General features: G+C 40.8%; 3 protein-coding genes across 4 annotated transcripts; 2 read left to right on the top strand and 1 right to left on the bottom strand.

Moving 5' to 3' along the window:
• Positions 1–6: 6 nt before the first annotated feature.
• On the bottom strand, positions 7–7,675 carry LOC124069644 (protein FAM102B-like). The gene is made up of 11 exons (XM_046408956.1): positions 7,392–7,675; positions 5,744–5,864; positions 5,439–5,468; positions 4,776–4,892; positions 4,257–4,303; positions 2,961–3,064; positions 2,608–2,703; positions 2,295–2,499; positions 1,774–1,910; positions 1,148–1,211; positions 7–878 (listed from the first exon to the last, which is right to left on the bottom strand). The coding sequence occupies exons 1-11, from the start codon at positions 7,535–7,537 to the stop codon at positions 836–838; spliced, it is 1,110 nt and encodes a 369-aa protein (XP_046264912.1). The 5' UTR covers positions 7,538–7,675; the 3' UTR covers positions 7–835.
• A 1,017-nt stretch (positions 7,676–8,692) lies between these two features.
• Positions 8,693–14,149, top strand: LOC124069645 (calcium-binding mitochondrial carrier protein SCaMC-1-like). Its single transcript, XM_046408957.1, has 10 exons — positions 8,693–9,125; positions 9,261–9,387; positions 9,541–9,628; positions 9,766–9,877; positions 10,842–11,000; positions 11,117–11,269; positions 11,354–11,461; positions 11,605–11,772; positions 11,897–12,047; positions 12,755–14,149. The coding sequence occupies exons 1-10, from the start codon at positions 8,946–8,948 to the stop codon at positions 12,934–12,936; spliced, it is 1,428 nt and encodes a 475-aa protein (XP_046264913.1). The 5' UTR covers positions 8,693–8,945; the 3' UTR covers positions 12,937–14,149.
• A 614-nt stretch (positions 14,150–14,763) lies between these two features.
• Positions 14,764–20,560, top strand: prkab2 (protein kinase, AMP-activated, beta 2 non-catalytic subunit). 2 transcript variants are annotated; one of them, XM_046407678.1, is made up of 8 exons: positions 14,764–14,889; positions 15,834–16,013; positions 16,136–16,293; positions 16,449–16,542; positions 17,033–17,147; positions 17,805–17,938; positions 18,047–18,115; positions 18,641–20,560. In XM_046407678.1, exons 2-8 carry the CDS (start codon positions 15,855–15,857, stop codon positions 18,716–18,718), a joined length of 807 nt encoding a protein of 268 aa, XP_046263634.1. In that variant the 5' UTR covers positions 14,764–14,889; positions 15,834–15,854; the 3' UTR covers positions 18,719–20,560. The 2 variants fall into 2 exon arrangements, with proteins under 2 accessions (XP_046263634.1, XP_046263635.1); XM_046407679.1 differs by lacking the exon at positions 14,764–14,889 and adding an exon at positions 14,900–15,104.
• The last annotated feature ends 378 nt before the right edge of the window (positions 20,561–20,938 follow it).

Here is a 20,938-nt window from a genome sequence, read left to right on the forward strand (position 1 = left end):
AGAGAGTGCACTTTAAAAAGTCTTTTTATTTGGCCTTAAATACAATATCAACATTCTGCCAACGTAAAAACAACATACAGATATCTTGAAAACACCATGGACTTTACACAGTTTACTTTTAACAAGTACACAGCTTATTTACGTTTTTTGAAATAAGTGTCAGTATATACCCAGTTTACTAAGTTTGGCACATTTACAAAATCAGAGATAAAAATAAATTCATTAGTTTTAACAGACAACAGTTCTATACAAACACACACACACGCACACAAAACATACAAAAATTACAGACTTCAGTAATCCTCTTTCACAACCAGGTGAACAGAGGTGTTAATCTCTAATGGTCTTGAGCGCCAGTTTTCTTTCAGTTTATATATGGGACTGAAAGGAAGGGACACAGCCCCCCCCCTTCCAGCCACTTAAGGAACAAGAAAAATGGTCAAACAAAATAACCTTTTTTTTTTTTAAATAACGTGAGGCTCAAATGCCCCCTAGATTGTTGAACAATATGTATAGAATTACCATAGTAACCCCTAACCTTACAATCTTCATAGAGCACAAGAAGACCAACAGAAATGTCAGTGCACCAGTTTATCTCACCAAAATGTTCCAATAATGTGGTCCTAGCTTCATTTCTTGACCAACAGGGGGCACTCCTACTCAACATACACATAGGCACACACTGTAAGTCTGATGCAGAGGCCTTACATAAGAGAAATTAAATCTCCTGGAGTGAAGAGTGCATGCCCTAAGGACACCTCCGCTACTCAGTCTTGTGTCCCCCGGTATCGGTGTAATATGGCACCTTTTATGGCAGGCACATGCTTTCCAAAGCCTAGTGCTTGATCACCACCTGCTCAAAGGCTCCAGCTGCGACCCTGAAAGAGAAGGCCACAATGTGTTACATGACAAGAAAAGAGGGTAGTTATCAGATCTGGCTGTGGTGCATTCTTTTACAGAACTAAAGCTGTGTGAAACTGAAAGTGTCTTAACATTAAAATTCACACTTTGTTGAAGTCTCAGTCATGTGGTCAATATCATGATACCACATTAGAATCCCCATCTAGCAAATCTGCATTGAATTATTATTTGTAGCAAATGCCTGGTGCGTGGCACCCACATTATACTGTTACATAATCACACCCACCTCGTATGCTGGCTTCCCAAAGCTGTACTCCCACCAGGACCAACAAACAAGCTGAGCCCCTCCTCTGTAGGACAAAATTACACAAATTAGAAATAATGATCCTGGAGTATCAGTAAGGAAGGGAGGGTGGTCAGACAGCTGACAGGGTAGCATCAAGGGAAGGAGTTGACAGTTGAAGAACCTTCAAAAGATTGTCCTGGCAAATCAAAAGATGCACTTCGGCAATAAATATGTTTGAAAGTTTCAATGAGTAGGGAGAGTCACCATTTCCTAATACAATTAATGAAGAAATGTCACAATGTGTTCTCGGCTATCTCGGCTAGACTGACCTTCTCAGTGAGGTCAGTCTGCCCTTGTGATATCCATAGGAATGATATGCAGCCTACAGTCTCTAATCATTAATCAAATAAACCTTAATATTTAGGCCGGTAAGTATGTTCCAAACTGAAATTTAATTTATGACTTGCCACCATAAAAGTCGACTAATCATTCAGCATTTGAATGAAGTACTTAAAGACATTGTGCAACAAAGTAATCAAAGTAATTTGATCCATTCAGCAGAATGGTTGACAACTTTCCAAGAAAACCTTGATAAGCCCATGAAGTGACGGATTAGGTGTACACACCCTCTGCACTAGAGTCCAAGAAGCCATGGCTGAAATCCTGGCTCTGCAGGATCTTCTCTATTATGTCATCAGCATCCACCCTGGTGGCATCAACTCTCTTCAGCTGATTCTCCACTGAGTTCTGCTTCATTGGGTGTCTAAGAGAGAAGCAGAAACAGAGTGCGCAAAAGTGCTTCATAAGAAAAGACATGAAGACAAAAGGTGCAAGTCAACATATTAAGTGGACCAGGGAAGGTTAGAGTCTGATGAAGGTGATTAAACACAAAAATCAAAACCAGCATAGAAAATATGTTAAAAGGAAAAGTGAAAAGAATGGATGAAAAAAAAAATGCTCATTTTGAAATTACTTTATTGCAGTGTTTTGTCATTTCTGGTGCTCATGAAGTAGAGCAGATCATAGCCAGCCAATAAATGAACAATAACAAATATAAAGTCTAATTATTTAGTATTATATATGATTATTATACGTGGCACTTCTGTGTGAATGTCAGTTTCAGACCCTGGGTAACTATTTGTATTACCTTGAAACTTTAGCAGATGTATATGAGTGTTCAGGTGCATGGGAACAGGTTGCAGAGATGGGATGGGTGATCTTCTCCCTCTCTCCTCTCTCCCCCTGCTGATCACTGGGTTCCATGATGCTGCCGATGCCTGTGGATGCAGAACCTCCTGATGCGCTGCGCCGATGGCTGAGATCTGTTAAGCTGGAGTGATTCGAGCTGTAACCTACAGGAGGGGAGGGGAAAACAAACAAACACTAAGGATGTGTTTTTGATTTCTGTGACCGGTGTGGTAGTAATGAAGGGGGTAAATATGCATCTCTGTGTTCTGTACCTGAGATTTTTGACTGCTGACTTGCATAGCTGGGTGTTCTTGAGTGACCATACGCTATCAGCTCCTCTGGGACTGATACTGACTTTCCTGGTGCCTCTACATGAAAACAACAAACACACACAGGTGGAAGCAAAACTTTAAGTAAATATGAATGCACAGCTAAAAGTTCTAATTCGAGGAAGTGTTTGTTCTTCAGGGTAATGCCCTAGAAGATTTACTAGTTTTAGTTTCATTATGAAGACCCCTGAATATGATAATATTACCTTGCTTTTGTCAGTAACCATGAAACTTAAAATGTTGCATTTGTAAGGAACAGAAAAGTCTTTTAAGCCTAAGAGCCACAATGTACATACCAGTGAGTGAATGGGAAATGTGCTTGTCCCCTCCCTTTCTGTCCTCAAGGAGACACTCTGCTTCAGCCTGTGGAATTCCTAGAGTCATGGCTGTAGATGCGGGTCTAAAGGAAAGACAATACAGAATGATGCTACTGAGAAGTAGGGTGGTGTCTTAAGTGTTGATTGCCCTAATGTAATTAAGGCATCTATGTGTAGGGTTGACTTATGGTGTTAGGATAAAAGACAATGAAGCACACAACAATTAAATAGATTTATGAAAACTGAACTATTAGCAATATAGCTTTCTGGGAAATAAACAAAAATACTGTTTTATGTTGATGCCATCATCAAACATACTTTTACACGTCAAGATACGATAGCATACAATAGCTACACTGCAGATATTTTAAAACATAAGGAAGAAAACCTGAAGCCAAACGAAGAGTCTCTCTGGAGAATACATTTGAGATAGTTAAATAGGCAGGTGAGGTAATAAATTTATCAAAACAGAATGACAGCTTTTTAGCTACTTCTGGTAACACAGGAAACCCTGCTTCTCTGCTTCTGAGGGGTTAAACAGGAATGAGGGCGTAGAGGCAGACCGAGTGACAATCACACGGCGGCATCTTTCTTGTTACACTGTCGTAAATCCTCCACACACAATGAGTAAGACTGTGCGGGATGAATGACTAGGCCGCCCTTGCCTTTACACTTTAGACATCTCCTAGGCAGCACTGTGTGTATTATTACACCAACAGGGCGTTGGAGCATGAAGGAAAACAGGGAAATACTTGATTAAGGGAAGCTGACTGTTTGCACATGGTACAGGCTTTGCCACGAGTGTGATGTTACATCACATCCTTCATGACAAACTGCTTTACATAGAGCACCTAACAAAGAGAAAATATAGTGCAGCTGTTGCTTACTTCTAAGGTTGGGCAAATTAATGTCTGGGTGAGGTGTTATCAGCTCTTAGATAAGACAGATAAGCATCTCAGACAAGAGCTCAGCTACGTAATAATACTTTATAACTTCAATCTCTGGATGTCTCCTACATCAGACAAAAGAGTTTTCAAACTGGTGACAAACAGGATGTGATGTGAAACCCCTTCCTCTGTGGTCAGACAGAGACAGACTTTTTACTGTGGGTTATAGAGTTTCTTTGCAATTATAATGTTTTGGAGTTGTATAAAATTAAACATAACAGGCATATCAACATTTCCTTGGCTATATGTTTCAAATTTAATTCACATTCAGATTTTAAGGATGAGTAATAAAAATAAAGAGATGAACAAGGACAAAATGAGCTCTTACGTTTTAAAGCAGGGGTCTCCAGACATAAGTTGTGTGGTGATGACCACCTGTAACAGGAAACACAAGCACAGAAATGTCAGTTTTAGGTTTACAAATAACTACATGTGAGGAAGCAAAAGGCTGTAATTCTCCTGTATAGTGTGGTTTGAGACGGTTGCTTTCACCTAAGCTTTAGAGTAACATTTTGTGAAATGAAAGCCCATTGGAGTTTTGTTCCAGGAAGAATCAGCAAAATTCATTCCCATGACTCAGGCGGGCTATAGATCACAGGCTCGGACATGTACGGCATCAGCTGTCGGGACACGCAACTTTTCCATCCATGCCATAAATCCAACATTGTCAAATAGATGAATGCTGAATTTTGCAAGGTTGTCGGCTCATCTGAGCTTTGCTAAAATGCTATTATTTGTACAGACACGTAAAGTAATTTATTGGACTATACCCAAACATTGCCCAAAGGGAATTTCCAACAGCATTTAAAAGAGGATTGTAGAACTCTGCTTTAAAATACTGCCACACCTTAAGAATTGAGTTGTCTTGTCTGGTGTTCTTGGTGTCGTATCCTTCCAGGAGACACCGTCGTGTAGTGCTGCCAGATCCAGCAAACTCAGACAGGTTCAAGTCGGCAAAGCCCAGCTGCACAGGGATATACCAGATCAAACAGTTTGAACCATTTGACAGTTAAAATTGTTAAATATCAGATTTTACTTAATACAACTGCACTGAACAGTGCTGGTGCCGTTTACTCTGATAAAGAGTCAGCAGTAACACCCTCTTGAACATAAAGCATCACCCTGTGATAGCATGTTCTTTACTGTATGTAAAATGTAGAGCAATCTACACTTAAGGAAATCCAGCCCAGCTTAGTTTTTGTGGAAACACACCACACATGTCTGAGATGGGACCTTGAGAAATCACATAACCCAATTCTTTAACTCATCAGAAAAAGTTATTGGTTAACATAGCTTAGGTTTTGATTTACAAAATTTTCAATCAGTAATGAAAGGTGGAAACTAAAAATAAAACATTGTGAGAAAATGGACTCATATCACCGCTAAGGGCACCTCGACTGTTATCACATACATTTTTACGATAAGACTGTTCTAATGGATCTCTGCTACTTATGCTTCTCATGTTTACAACAAATGCCAGTCAGCACATATTTAAATATTGAAGTATTACCTTTGCAAAACTTTTTCCACCCTTCAATTCCTAAAATGACAGAAACACAAAAATAAGTGAGGTTACGTTTGCCTGCTTCATCACTATCTCACACACTACCTTCATTAAAACATTTGTGGCTCCATGCGGTACGACCATTGCCTGCGCAAAGCACTTATGGTTACATATTAACAGTGCTTGGGATCATATGTACATAAACATTTTCTTAGCACATTCAAGTCTCAGTTCACAGCTTGAACTCTGTTATGGAAAATGCATTTTTGTGCCGTCAACAAAGTTTGGTGACAGACAAAAACGTTGTGTACCTTGCGCACAGACACCCGGCACACACAGGGGTCCAGCACACCTGTCCCGGCATTGGCACTCATCTTACACATGAAAGAAAATCTCTTCATCCAGCGTACGCAGTTAGCTTGGACTGACTCGCTGTGAAAGAAACACATTTAGAAACATTACTTCACACAGACACACAGAATACTGAACACACAGTGAATCACAAATCTGCCACATCTATGCATGGATTAGACACAGAGTGTGTGAGGCAGATGTATACCAGACCATCAAGAATGATGAAACTGTGCATGTTTCACATTTTAATCAGAATATGTACAATAATGAAGCAAATGATGCTTTTTAACTTAGTCTTTGAATTGAGCTTATGATCTTTCTTTGGGCTTTGAGCCATCCCCAACAGAGTTCTATTAGATGATGTATTAACTCATCATTTGCAAACATTTGCTAATTCTCACTGGCCAGGTGGACATATAAGTCCTATCTCTGACACCAGGAGAAACAGTGTTATTGTGTATAAATGTTGACCTAACGGCTGAGGCGAGATTCTCATTTTACCTGACATCTTCCATTGATGCTCATTAGTTATTTGTGATTATGGGTTGTATTAGTTAACTTTACGGGGTACAAGCAGGAGCAGTGGAGAGGGCTGCAGCTTTATACTACAGTTTTCCCTCAGTAATAGAAAAAGAATATTATGTTTATGGCTAAGAAACATTGAGACCTTTGAGTAATTGTTTTAAAAATAATAGTAGTATAAATAGCAATAAAATAAAAAATAAGAATACACCCCGACACACACATCATAAACCGGGCTGTGAAACAATATGCTTGTATTTAGAAAAAGAGACATCACTTTGTGGTTAGAGGAAGAATAGTGTTTACACTGTTGTTTGTAGGAAGTTAGTTACCATGGCTAAGAAGCGACATGTGCTACGCTGCGCTCTTTTTTCCAAAGTGACTCATTTAAACGCTTCCAGCAGTTACAATCACAGGCCCTACGGAGCAACCTTCACATGCTCCTCTGCAGCGGAGGAAAAGTCATTGTCATACTGTAAGTAGGAAAAGCACATAAATCCGTCCTCATAAAGAGTGTCTACTCTATTAATGTTAAACTATTATTACCATTATTATTACAGATCCCATCTCGCATTACTACTATTGTTTGCACCATATGACCCTAAAGTACCTGTTACTCAGCAACTGTTTTGATCAACTGTGTAAGCTAAACTACTACGCTAGCTTATTTCCATCTATCAAAACATACACCTGGGCTACTTCATATCTAACTCAACTGACTGGTGCCACCAGCTCTTAAAGTCACGTTAAACCACGGCCTCCCGGGTTGTACTGTCTCCCCACACAAAGCGGAAAGTCTTCAGCTGTCGGCTCGGTAAGTTAATACAGAATCCTGCCCATCCTGCCTAGCTTCAGCTACTTACCGCTAGTTAACCTAGCGGATAGCTAACTACTGTGGTGAGGTAAACGTTAACTACATGTTTCCATTAAATGTCATGGAAAGCCGGGACAACAAATGCTTAACGGGTGTCCTACTTAAACCAAGCGACCTTAAAACGTGCGAAATTCAGGTTTCACTTAAATGTAGCCATAACTTGCCCGAACAACCCGTGGACTGTAGCTATAAATAGCGAAACTTCTTACCGAGACGACTCTTCGGCAAAGCCTCCATCCATGAGTCTAACTTTACAGAATAAAACTCCATTTACGAAGGGAATAGATGACAATTCCTCCAAGTCGAAGTCTACTTTAAACTTAAATCTCTTTTTCTTCATGAGAATGAACGTCATGATGAACCCTGGAGGTGAGAGCCTGACTCACAACAAGCCGTGACTGAAGCGGTGAAGCTGACAGACAGCTGTACACTTTCCCCGCTCCGTGCTGTCACTGCTGCTCACTCAGCTGTTGCTGCTGCTTGTTGCTGTGTGTCTGCAAAACACGATTCAAAGTTCAAATCTACTCCTGCCCTCCCACTGACAAATGTCATTCGTGACGTGAGGGAAAGTCCGTGGTTTGATTGGATACTGGAGTTGAATTAAAATACAAGTCTCGAATGTGAAAGTTGATGAAAACTTAATGCACCGAAGTAACCCGTAACCACAAATAAAAGAGAAGCGGGGAAAAGAAGGGAGAATATCATCCAGCTGATGTGGGACAAAAAGAAGAAATGCAAAACAGTCTTATGACGACACTGAAGGAACTTTTAATTACACTGTTATATTCGACTGTCAGATTTCTGAGAAACAGTAGGCTACACACACACACACACACAGATGACATATAAATTAAACTTCAAACTTGTGATCTGTAGGTGGACAAACATCCACGGCCAAAAATCCCACAGAATGACCTTTCCCGTGGTGTCATATATAGATTATATTACTGAATGTTGATACCACTCTAACAAGCAGCACTTCTGCAACTGGTTGAGGTGGGAGGAAATCTCTATCCCCTGTATATACTTTTGGGTAGCTTCATTTATAGAAATGCATTGTCTGCGACTGTACTATCCATATGTGAACTGAAAGGTAGCACCAGTTAAATAAATGTGGATAAGTGTAATAAAATATATAAAACAACAAAAATAAATACTCACTGGGTGTGGCTTTAGAAAGACAAGCTGATGGTTAAAATTTAAAAGCCCTCAATAAATATGCATCGACTCCTTTGATGTATGCACAACCATTTGTGCGGGGAAACACCGCCCTCTGGTGGCGATCGGCGATGCGGCAGTGTTGGAAATACTACGCTATATATTTCTACTGACACGTCCTGCTAGATGAAGAGATTAAATTCCCTCTGTGCACCATTACGTATCACACGAAAAGAAAAACCCGATAAGAAATAATTTGAGACTCACAAGCAGAATTACCCATATGGATATTCAAAGGATTATTTATGTCACCGCTTTTCTATTTTATAATCTTTCCTGCTTTTCCATAGAAAACGTCGAGTGGTTACGCAGCTCTCATTGCTCCGCCCTCAACTGCTGCAGTTCCCTCTGAAACGGCACGGTATACGCCTTCGTTTGGAGCAGTCTGCAAAATAAAGTCACCGAAACACAGGTTTTCAATCGCGAAGGCTGAGCTCATATCTGGATTTTTAGCAGGGTTTGAGTATGATCTTCGATATGGGTTAATAATCCGAGCCCAACTGCAGGACAAGTCGTCTGGGCGCCGCTTCCTCAACAGCGCTGCAATGTATCAGATGTTACGGACGTTTTTACTAACAAATGCCCGGTGCTGGGATGCCGACAGTGAGAGGTCATACCAGGACCTCTTCGAGAGGCTGGATACCAATAAAGATGGGAAGGTGGACGTCGCTGAATTACGAGAGGGTCTCAAGGCAATGGGCATATTCCGCCAGGGTGCTGCACAGGTACAACCTCGGGGGCCAGTGGGGTTCCGTCTTGTATTACATTCCTTAATAGTGTGACTTGTGTTGGCTGTGTGTGAGCGAGACTCGCCCTGTTAATGCAAAGCAAATGAGCCATTTTTAATCTCCTCTCTGCAGAAAATCGTGTCGTCGGGTGACCAAAACAAAGACGGCTGTCTCGACTTCAGCGAGTTCTCCAGATACCTGAAGGAGCACGAGAAGAAGCTGCGGCTGACATTCAAGAGTCTGGACAGAAACAACGACGGTAGGCGATGAGGGATGAGGGCTGCACAAGCTGCCCTGTAGTGTACGAATACTTCACACGAGTGTGCACACTTAATGACACACGCCGGTGAATGTTTACAAAACTACCGCTGTTTACACTGCAGCATGCTTGAATATTTTTATGTTGTGTCAGGGCGCATTGACGCCTCTGAGATCCAGCAGTCCCTCGCAGAATTGGGCATCGACATCGGCAGAGAGAATGCACTGAAAATACTACAGAGGTTTGACTTCCGCTTTACTCTTCTGTAACGTGCTTACAGTGTGATCAAGAATACCACAGCTATGCTTACTACAGTCTTATGCAATACAACAAGTCAGTAGTTCATGGGTAAAGATGTTTTTATGTTTGTTTCCTTAGTATGGACATTGACGGGACCATGATGGTGGACTGGAATGAGTGGAGAGAACACTTTCTGTTATGTCCAGCCCAGAACCTGGAAGAGATCATACGCTACTGGAAACACTCCTCGGTACAGGACATCTACACACAAATACATTCTGTAGAGTAGACAAACCCAGCTGTGGGATAACTCACGTGTGGTCTAGCCTTCACGTGCTGGATATTATGGATTTTCTCTGCAGTCCATATTTTGGCAGCAGCTTTGAAAGACTAGACTGTCCAACATAATTAGGTCACGGCACTCCATTCTGGTTTCCCTCAGCTTGCTCCTTCAAACTCAAGTGCAAATAAAAGGTATCATTGACCTTTTTTTCCCCCAGTAAAACAGTGGCTCTCTTCTGTATGTTTGGAGAGCCTCACTACACTGCACATTTAAGGTAGATAACAAAACCTAACAGAAGAGCATTTTTCATGCCATAAATGTGTTCTGGTAGTGAAAGCAGGACACATGGCATCAGCCCCGGTGTTACCATGTTTGGCATCACCACGTCTCTTTATGCTTTTGGAAAAACATTAGGCATGTTTATCAGAAACAGCTAAAGCTTGCAAGACAAGGGTTCAGTCTGCTCAGTGATTATGATTTCACAAGCCGTCTAGATAAAGGAAAAGGAGCTCAAGTCGTTGTTTGTTTGTGAAAACAAACAACTCCTGCAGGTTTGAGCCTTTTCTTTGCACCAGCTTTGCAGTACACACAGTGAAATGGAGCACGTTACTCTCCTGACATGTTCTCTCTCCTTGAAACGTTTCAGCCAAGGTTTTGTAAATGTTGCCTTCTCTCACAGCTGGTAATTAGGCAAGACTTAAAAAAAAGTGTTGCTGCATCAGTGTGTAAATAGACCCCAAAAGGAGAAGTGCTTGTGAGAGATTCTCAGAGGCAAAATAATTTCAGTATAAAACTTATTACGCTGTTCACTTAAATTCACGCTCGCTATAAACTGACACAGCGATGAGTGTAAGTGTCGATAGCTGCGGCAAAAGCAATTGCTCTGACTGTCGATAAATAAAAGTGTGATGTGATTTTATGCGATCACTAGATGCTGGACATTGGTGACAGTCTTGCCATCCCAGATGAATTCACAGAGGACGAGAAGAGCTCAGGTGGCTGGTGGAAGCAGCTTGTCGCAGGTGCAGTGGCGGGGGCCGTTTCTCGCACCGGTACTGCCCCTCTGGACAGAATGAAGGTCTTCATGCAGGTGAGATATGAAAGAAAAATGACAAAACCATAGACAAATGTATTCTTTCCATTGTGGGATTTCTTTAAAAAACAGAGATATGTAAAGCTGTCCTGCAAATCTATTTTTTACTGCAGGTTCATTCTTCTAAGACCAACCGGATAAGCCTGGTAGCCGGCTTCAAGCAGATGATCCGAGAGGGAGGTCTAACCTCGCTGTGGAGGGGCAATGGGATCAATGTTTTAAAGATCGCACCCGAGACGGCAATCAAATTCATGGCATATGAACAAGTAAGGGATTTGATGGTATTCATCACCATGTTATAACATTTGGATTACATGTTGATTTTGTTGCAATTTTTATGTTTTCTGCAGTATAAGAAGTTGTTATCATCAGAAGGCAAGAAGATCGAGACACACAAGAGGTTTTTGGCTGGCTCTCTGGCTGGGGCCACAGCACAGACAGCCATCTACCCAATGGAGGTAAGACAGCTGCTGCGTCACTGTTTCATCACCCTGCCTTGTTCATGGGATGCATTAAAATATAATCAAGTCAGGTCTGAACTTTAAAATATCATACAAATTTAGTTTGTTTAGTTCTTCTTTTGTATTTTTTCATCTTTAAGGTATTGAAAACCAGACTGACCCTTAGGAAAACTGGACAGTATTCAGGAATGTTTGACTGTGCCAAGAAGATCCTGAGGAAAGAGGGTGTAAAGGCTTTCTACAAGGGCTATATTCCAAACATAGTCGGCATCATTCCCTATGCTGGGATAGACCTCGCTGTTTATGAGGTATATTAACTCATTTGTAGGCACAACAAATCAGTTTGCTCAGAGAAATTATTTTTTGTGCTGTGTCATAACTCACTTTTGAAAATTTTCCAATCCCCCGCCAACCTTTTCCACTGTGCCTCAGAGTCTGAAGAGCGCCTGGTTGTCGTACCATACCAAAGACTCAGCTAACCCTGGAGTCCTGGTGTTAGTGGGCTGCGGGACCATCTCTAGCACCTGTGGTCAGCTGGCCAGTTATCCACTTGCACTTGTGCGCACACAGATGCAGGCAAAAGGTAAACATTTGCCTTTGATAACAGTGAGGACAAAACTTAGACATAATGTAATTATACAGTAAATAATATCTTTAATGGCAGGCAAGATGTTTATGTGGTGACAAGGCCAGTATTTTCTGTAAACATATGCTTGAGTTGGAGCCCACATAATGTAAATGCACTGCAGTATTGAAGGGCATTCCTGTCTCAACTATTGATGCATATTAAGACAGACAAAATGTCTCCAATTCCTCTCATAGTACAAAAGTGAAGCCAAAATATACCGGATATGAGTGCTGCCATCTTGCTTTAATTAAAACCAAACTAGAATATACCTTATATACCTTGAATATACATCTGTGTGATAAGAACAACCTGAAATTTCAGAAACCACGTATGGGAAAAATGTATTTGACTTGTACCTTCAGTTCTTAGTTTGGTCAACGTGCCTTCTGTTAACACGGATGGAGAGGGGGTTAAGACCGCTACTGGAGCCCGCCACCAGGGGGCGCCTGTGGTGTTTTGGCTCAACTTTGGTGGAGCTCTCATGTCATCTATTTTTATACCATGTATAGTCAATGGTCTCAACTCATTTTCAGGAGTTAAATCACTTCATATTTGGAGGTGCAACTATTGTCCTGTGTAGCTGCTGTTAACTCTCAGTACAAGAATAAAAAGCTTGCTATCAGACGCCACCCTGACTCTCCTAATTTCCATTTTCTCTCCAGCATCTCTGGATGCGTCAGACCAGCCCTCCATGACCAGTCTGATGAAGAAGATTGTAGCCAAAGATGGCTTCTTCGGACTCTACCGGGGCATCCTGCCAAACTTCATGAAAGTCATTCCTGCTGTCAGCATCAGCTATGTGGTTTACGAATACATGAAGACTGGTTTAGGAATCTCCAAATGATGCTGCGAATGAAGCGAACGAAAAAGGAGCCTTTACTGACTTGAAATAACTCCAGAGAAAACAGACAGACGTCAAAAGTTCACTGGATGAAAAACTGTATGTATACCACTACGGAGTGTCTGTCAGTAGCTAAAGCATTAATCAGATGTGATGAGCATGTTTTATGTCCTCTTATCTTTAATTCTGATTTTATACACCATCCCCTGTTTGACAAAAATATCTTACTGTACATGAATAGATACATAAAAAGTAGAAAAAGTAATACTTAATGGGTTGGTAAAGTCATCCTCCCATGATTCTTTTTAAACTGTGATCGAGCCAAAATGGTAGCTCAGTGGGACATACTGCTGTGCGTTTTGGTAACAAAAAAAAATATTTTCTCCAAATAAAGCTGGAGCTTGTGCCAGTTTAAATGCTTGAGTCCACACTGTTCAGAGCTAATTTAACACTTTTCTTGTAAACCCCTGTGTGCTACAGCTCCAGTCGGCAGCTGTCACCTATGAATAACTGGTCCTGTATAATCAGCAACTTGTTAACACTGGAATACTGTGAGCATGAAGAGAGATACATAAATCTTGTGCAATGTGAAAACCACTAATTCCACATTCTGTGTGATATTTGATAATAATTTACACGTGCCTTACAGCCACACGATGTGAATTTTCTGAGCAGCATCAGCAGATGTGTTGTTTTTTTTTACTATACATGCTGTATGTATTTACTCTCTCTCTCTCCATATATATATATATATATATTTTCAGTTATATTTATGGGTTTGCTGATGGTTACTACATGGTCATGGTGATAACCAGTCATTAGACTGAAAATACTGGTTACCACATTGAAACACCTCTACACCCAAAACACACACATACACTCCAACAACAGGATACTGTTTTATTTAATTTTTTTTCTCATGTTGTTCTACATAACCCAGTAATGAGAAATCCTTATCTTCCATGTAAAATGACAATCAGGCTTTTGTCTTATTATTTGTTACATTAATGTGATTTTTAAGACATTAAAACTGGCCTTGATTTAATGGTTGCCAACCTGAACATGTGTAAACTTCGTGTAGAAGTTGGTCTTTGCTGGAAGGCTTACTTGAGAGTGATGGTTTAGTGGTGAGGCTCAGCTCCACTCATCGGTTTCATTGTGGAATGAGATGTGATAACAGCGCCACCTAGTGGTTAATAAAGAGGAAACATGGGCATGTTGGTGTGTGTCAGTAGTATACAAGCAAACCAAATCATAATAGTATCTGAACATTTTTTATTCTTTTGTTTCAAGTTTTTTTCTTAATTCACATCAGTTTAGGCGTCTTATCTAGTCTTTTTAATTTAATTTTACTGTCTAGGTCAACAATACGGGTCCCAGCTGGGCCAATAAAAAGGAGCTAAACTTTAAGTTCCCATACTACTTAAAATAGGCCATGGGCCAAGAGCAAACACCCGTTGTAGTGTATTGTATTCTATTGTATTATCTGAATAGAAAATGATGTTAGGTTTACGGGTTACCAATTGACAGGCTTCCTGCTCAATTTTTTTTTTTAAAATCATTAATAATTAAGGACCATACATGTTTGAGGAGCATTTTTACCCCGTAAAAATAGAACAGCATAAACCATTATTTATAATAGTCACTGTGTCATGTTTTTTTTTAATTCTGCAAAGATAATATAATAACAGGCTCCCAAGCTTAAGAGTAGGAAAAATGGTTTACGTCTTGGTCAAACAAATGAATGAATGTAACTGGTCAAAATATTCTGGAAATTACTCTTTCTCGGCTGGCAAACCCCAAACTGTAATAATAATCTGCTGTTTTTGTGGCGCAAATGTTTTACCCACTTGACTGCGTTTCGTCACCCCTGGGGACAAGCGTACGGTGCTACTAATTTTGTCCTAGCCGCACACCGTAGCTGGGGCACCGTTGGGCTGCAGTTGTTGGAAAAAGGTGAGCCCTTCGCTAAAATCAAACTACATAACAACATCAGCTCGTATCGGCGAGTGTTGTTCGCTCTACCGTGACTACACGATGACATTTTCGTCGCGTTGTCATCGACACTGACGTCGTAAATAAGACGACTGCTAGCTGGTATAAAGTGACAGCTAGCAGCAAGCTAACGGCGAGCAGCGGCTAAAAATATTCTGCTGTCGAAGGGACTTGAGGTGGGCACAGCTGACAACTAGGAGACTTTAGTGGGTTACTGGTAGCAGTAGTTATGTTGACTTCCCGCTTTTAATTAATGGCAATATTGTATCTACTATTTAGCTAGTTTAGGAAGTTAAGACTTGTTGCTCGTTAAGTAGCTGGTGGGCGTTAATGTTAGCGCTGTGTTATGTCTGATGGGGTGATTGCATTACCGTTAAGCGGTTGTAAGTCTGATCTTTAGTCTGGTCTGTTGGAGCAAATCCAGATCCACAGCCACCATAGGTCACAAGTAACACTAGTTCAGTCTTCTGTGGTCGCAGTAGGCTGTTTCTGGCCCCAGTGTTGTGCCTGATACCGTTACGTTATCATTAGTTTATCATAATAATACAGGAGAGGCTCACCATAATTGGTATCTTACACTTACTGATATGTTATTTGTAATATGTCGTCAGTAGTTCGTCGAGGATTTGCTTTCGTCAGTCAGACATTAAAGCAAGAAAATACGAAACAAAACATACCATGGCTCTTCAAGCTACTGCCATTGTTCATCGGTTCATCAGTTTGTTCACATCGTGGTTGCGTCTTATCACATTTACTGTCTTGTTAAAGAGTCGTGAAAGTAACACTAACCATTATGCTTTTCAGTGCTGATTCTGGTTCCATCAGTGTTGCATTTCTATTTGATTTATTTTCTGTTTTTCCTTTTGTACCCAAACATGTAAGAAGTTGCCTTTTCTTTCCAATAGCACCATAAATAGTGAGACATTATGGGCAACACGAGTGATAGGGTGGCTGGAGATCGCCATGGAGCCAAGGCTCACCGCTCAGACAGCAGTGGCAGTCACAAAGACCACGAACCCAGCAGCAAAATGGTGGACAGCACAGATGACCCCAACATCTTCAACACCCATGGTCCAGAGTCCAAGGTGCTGCTGCAAAACACAGGAAAACAAACACAGATTAGTGTGCAGAATCTTGTTTGTTGTTTGCCATTTGTAAGATATGATATTTCAAAAGAGGAGCTGAGATATCACTTGATTGGTTTTAGGCATCGGGAGAGAAAGAATTCACCCCAGATCTAGATGACCTGGTGAAAACTGGTCCTCAGGCTCGACCCACAGTCATCCGCTGGGCTGGAGGGGGAAAGGAGGTCTACATATCCGGTTCCTTTAATAATTGGAGCACAAAAATACCTCTAAATAAGAGGTAATCGGGTTTTTCAGTTGCTGTTTTTTCAGCTTGCTACAAATGTCAATGCATTCTCACTCTCTTAGGGATTTCATGTAAATTACAGTGAGTGTCAGTAGTAGAGAAAAGCCAGTATTTCACTAAAACATCTAAACCTTTTCCTTTCTCCAAAGCCACAATGACTTTGTAGCGATCTTGGACCTGCCAGAAGGGGAGCACCAGTACAAGTTTTTTGTAGATGGACAGTGGGTCCATGATGCATCAGAGGTATGCCAGTGTCATATTTGTTTCATTGTAATTTTCATGTTGAAAGTATGCTGGCGCATCAAGTGTTTTTCACAACTTAGATTGAAAGGTATATTAAAAACCCTTTGTATTTTCAATATTCTTTGGCAAGTGGATGTGAAAGTGAAAGTTTTCTTTCATCTGAAACACTTGATGGCATAGTAGCCTCAAAGGAAACACTTTAAGGAAGACTGAAAAAATAATTATTAAATAATAAACAAAGTAGTCTAATCCTCAATGTGCTGACTAATATTGTCAGTGTTGCTGTTGTCAAGCAGTTCGGTCAGCAGTACCAAAGAGCCATGCAAACATTGCTGTCTTCAGCTGCTCCTGATAATTGTGTAAATGCAACCACACTCACAGCATTGTCATCAAAGCCTTTTCTGAAAACCCAGGGAAAAGTGTGCAGAGTGTAATAAATAATAATTATAAAAATGCTTCATCATTACCTCTTGGTGCTTTCTCATTGCAGCCAGTTGTAACCAGCCAACTCGGCACCATCAACAACCTGATCCACGTGAAGAAGTCAGACTTTGAGGTGTTTGACGCCCTACAGGTTGATTCTCTGGAGTGCTCTGATACATCAGGTCAGCCTGTGGCCACAGTGATCTTGCACTGTTCATACTGTTACAGTTTAAGGGGAATAATAGTATTTTTATACCTGGGTCCTATATGTACATATTTTGGTGTGTAGTTTTGTAGTTTTGGAATTGGTGCAGTAGATCTCAGCTACAGTGGCTGCAGTGTAGTCCTTCGGGGCAACTTTGAGCATGACACCACAGTGGTTAGTACTGTCACCTCACAGCAAAAGAGTTCTGGCTTCAAGTCCGGGTCTGGGCCTTGGGCCTTTCTGTGCCTGCATGGGTTTTCTCCGGGACTCTGGCTTCCTCCCACAATCCCAAAAACATGCATATATAGGTTAATTGGCTTCTCTACGTTGCCCTTAGGTGTGAGTATTTGAGTGTGTCTGATTGGCTCTGCAGTTGACTGGTGACCGGTCCAGGGTGTATCCCGTTGTCAGCCGGGATAGGTTGCAGCCCCCCCAAGACCCTGCATGAATAAACCGGGTATATGAAGTGGAAGGATGGATGGATGGTGTGGAATTGTATTCATGTGAATAGTCTTCCAGACTGGCAGAGACTCACTGCGCAACAGTCCAGTTATACATAGTTTTACTTAACATTGATACAAACTTAACAAAGATATTGTGCCTATCAGTAATCGTGGCTGTTGTGTGTTTGCAGATCTGTCCAGCTCCCCTCCAGGTCCATATGGGCAGGAGCAGTACGCCTTCAGACCTGAGGAGCATTTCAAAGCCCCACCTATACTCCCTCCTCACCTGCTTCAAGTCATTCTCAACAAGGACACCAATATATCAGTCAGTGTCTCCTCCACCTTTTCTGTTGCTATATCCTCATACCTTGATTTGATATGTCTTTGTTTTCACTGTAGTTCTAAGAGTTGTCCTGTTCTCTCTGTCCGTCAGTGTGACCCTGCCCTGCTGCCTGAACCCAACCACGTCATGCTAAACCACCTTTACGCCCTCTCGATAAAGGTAGGTTCATTTGGAACAACTGAAATATGTCTTGATGGAGGAGGTTTGAATCTCCCATCTCTTAGCAGTTGACCAGTGAATCAGATGGCCGGGTTATTAAATCAAACTTCACATAATGGCAATTAATGCTTACTATCTGGACTGATTTAACTTTGATTTTTTTTTCTCAACATGAATCAAATTGCATATACTTAAAGATTAGTTACTTTTCCACCATGTGAATTCCTCTTTTACTGTCATTTCTTCCAACAAAGTGTTAGATTCACAGTACTTAGATTCACTTGGTGTGTTACTGTGAACAGTCAAAGGGCATAACTTTTCCTTTTCTAAAAGCAATGAAATTTGTGCTGAATATGCCCATAATTTAGTAAGACGCCTTCAGTGATGAAGAAATACGTTGCCATGATTATGGAAAATCATGTTTTGGTTATTCTCTCATGTTTTTGGCTCGATTGTGAGATTCAAAAATTTCAGCATCTCCGCTCATTTGCTCTGTGGGTTTGGATTGCCTTTCTGTCTGTGTAGGATGGAGTGATGGTGTTGAGTGCGACTCACAGATACAAGAAGAAATACGTCACCTCTCTGCTTTACAAGCCAATCTAAACCTCATCTTGGGCGCTCCCCAGTGCTTTTAGAGAGCAGCATGTGTGTATCCTGCTGTTTTTTTGTTTTTTAGTTGGGTATCATCACATTTAGCCAAATCTTGCACTGAAACAAGTTTACAGGCGAGCTAAAGGCCAGTGGCTGTGACTGTGGCTTGGTTCTTAAGTAAAAGGTTGCACTTTTGTCTACATAGGGCTCTGAACGCAGGTAGCGACGTGCGCGTGTGTGTGTGTTTTTCGGGGGGGTCAGAGGGAGATGAGAACCATAGTGTGGCTTTTACCTGCAGCATCTCCGGACAGATAAGAGACTGACTAACTCACTGTGTGTATTCAAGGTTTGCTGCAACTTGTGAATATATGCATGTTTGTGTGTAAAAACCAGATGTCCTTTTAAAGGGAGGGCTTTATGAGTGTTACTGATGTGGATCAACAGTTTGATTTTAAGGTTTTGTGTCATCATGTCCTCATTGAACTGGTTGAAATAAGTTTTGAATTAATTGACTTGACAGTATTTACGGCAAGCGCCTGCAGAATTACTGAATGACTTAATCTGGCCCGAAAGTCAAGGTCTAGGTGCTGAAGAGGGCAACAGACTTGGCATTGCTTCGACATGAAGTGCAATAACCTGCTGTACAAACCACTGAATCTGAACTTGAGATGGACTCACAAACATGAGGCAGTCGCCAACAACATTTCATTTTGTCAGTGAGTACATATTATGTTGAATTTCTCAGAGCTGAGCCATCATTCAGTGGAATCCACCACATGACCTTAACTACAAACAAGCCCAAGATTCCAGTTTTGTTAATGTAATGGTCACTATAGATGGAGCGCTAGGAATGTTTTAACAGAAAAGTCCGGTGGTGAAAAGTCGATGTTCAGTTCTGCTGTTGCCTTTATCTTGACGTAATTCTGCGAGCACTTTAGCATCCTGTGAGCAGGAGTGTGAGTATAAGCTTTTAACTATGCAGCAGACAACTCTTGTACTGTAGCTTCTTTGGACTATAGAACCCAATTTGTGCTTTTTTTTTTGGTTTTCTAGATATGATGAACTTGCAGTGCTTTATATGTGTGTGCATCTATTCTGAGTTCTGTATTTCAAATAGGAATGTACTGTACGTACCTGTTAAATGTCTTGTCATACACAGAGGCGTGTACACCCAAACAGTTCCTACTTGCTGCTTTGCATGTATTGAATGTCTGCAACTCGTGAGGATTCGACATATTTACTGAATGTGGTGCACATTCACAAGCAGATCAGCTGCACGCACCTCAAAATGTGATCCGAGGCACATTGTCACATGAATTTACAGGGCTGTGATAATAAATAGTTGCCATGAATTTAACATTTGTACAAAGTTTGCTCATGCGTGTTCTTCACAGGATAACCGTTTAAGGTAATCTGTATTTTGAGGTATGGTGGCTTTGTTTTATTATTATTATTATTATTATTATTATTATTTGTCACTTGTATGTTGTGCTGTTTAAATGTCTGCGGTTACAGTGCAGTGTATACCCCGGTTGATACACTCTACGGATATATAAAAGTGGCTTTCATAAATCCTGTTGGTGTTCAACTAGACACGGTGAAAGTATTTTGTGAATGTCTAGACTCGCCTTGAATTTTTGTCCAGACAGTTTTTAAGACTTACCGATGTAACAAGGGAGTATGGACAAGTGCCGTGGACGCCACATGGTGTTTTAAGGCTTAAACCAAAACTTGAATTTTACAGCCGTCTCATGAATGTTTTAAAATGCTTTGCTGAACCAGTGTGATGATTCACTGTACAAGGTTTTACTTGTTTGCAAATAAAGAGAGGACATGCTGGTCCTAATTCCCGTCTTTTTGACTTTTCTTCTATCTGGTATTAGAAGCCAATGTTTCTGGGTGAAAGATACCTTTGTATGTTCCCTATTCAAGTTTGTTTAGCTCAGTTTAGTGTATTAAACCTATATGCTTGAGATATTATTATTATTTTTGTTTTGTTGGTTGACAGTTTCTCAGTATTTATACCCTGGCTGGAGAGAAACTATTTCATTTCAAGTGTTTTTAATTAGCTGGAAGGACAAATTGAATAAAACTTCAACTTTTCAACCGTGAGTAACTAATGTTCTCTATTCTGGGCTAAAGTCTCTAGTCAGTCAGTTCACTGCGACATCATTCTTTTATGTGGCCAGAGCTACCCTTGTGTTTAGCTAATCTTTAATGTGAACTTTTATC

This window comes from Scatophagus argus, chromosome 13 (assembly GCF_020382885.2).
Source record: "Scatophagus argus isolate fScaArg1 chromosome 13, fScaArg1.pri, whole genome shotgun sequence".
In the NCBI taxonomy this organism is placed as follows: Eukaryota; Metazoa; Chordata; class Actinopteri; family Scatophagidae; genus Scatophagus; species Scatophagus argus.

Bases quoted from the DNA above. Each gene is read 5' to 3' on its own strand.
- prkab2 (XM_046407678.1), top strand. From the start codon at position 15,855: ATGGGCAACACGAGTGATAGGGTGGCTGGAGATCGCCATGGAGCCAAG. The intron at 16,543-17,032 runs GTATGCCAGTGT...TTCTCATTGCAG, and splicing joins GGGTCCATGATGCATCAGAG to CCAGTTGTAACCAGCCAACT. The intron at 17,148-17,804 runs GTCAGCCTGTGG...GTGTGTTTGCAG, and splicing joins GGAGTGCTCTGATACATCAG to ATCTGTCCAGCTCCCCTCCA.
- LOC124069644 (XM_046408956.1), bottom strand. From the start codon at position 7,537: ATGACGTTCATTCTCATGAAGAAAAAGAGATTTAAGTTTAAAGTAGAC. The intron at 4,304-4,775 runs GTGTGGCAGTAT...TTCCTGTTACAG, and splicing joins AAGACAACTCAATTCTTAAG to GTGGTCATCACCACACAACT. The intron at 1,212-1,773 runs GTGTGTACACCT...TTTGTCCTACAG, and splicing joins CTTGGACTCTAGTGCAGAGG to AGGAGGGGCTCAGCTTGTTT.
- LOC124069645 (XM_046408957.1), top strand. From the start codon at position 8,946: ATGTATCAGATGTTACGGACGTTTTTACTAACAAATGCCCGGTGCTGG. The intron at 9,126-9,260 runs GTACAACCTCGG...TCCTCTCTGCAG, and splicing joins TCCGCCAGGGTGCTGCACAG to AAAATCGTGTCGTCGGGTGA. The intron at 9,388-9,540 runs GTAGGCGATGAG...ATGTTGTGTCAG, and splicing joins TCTGGACAGAAACAACGACG to GGCGCATTGACGCCTCTGAG.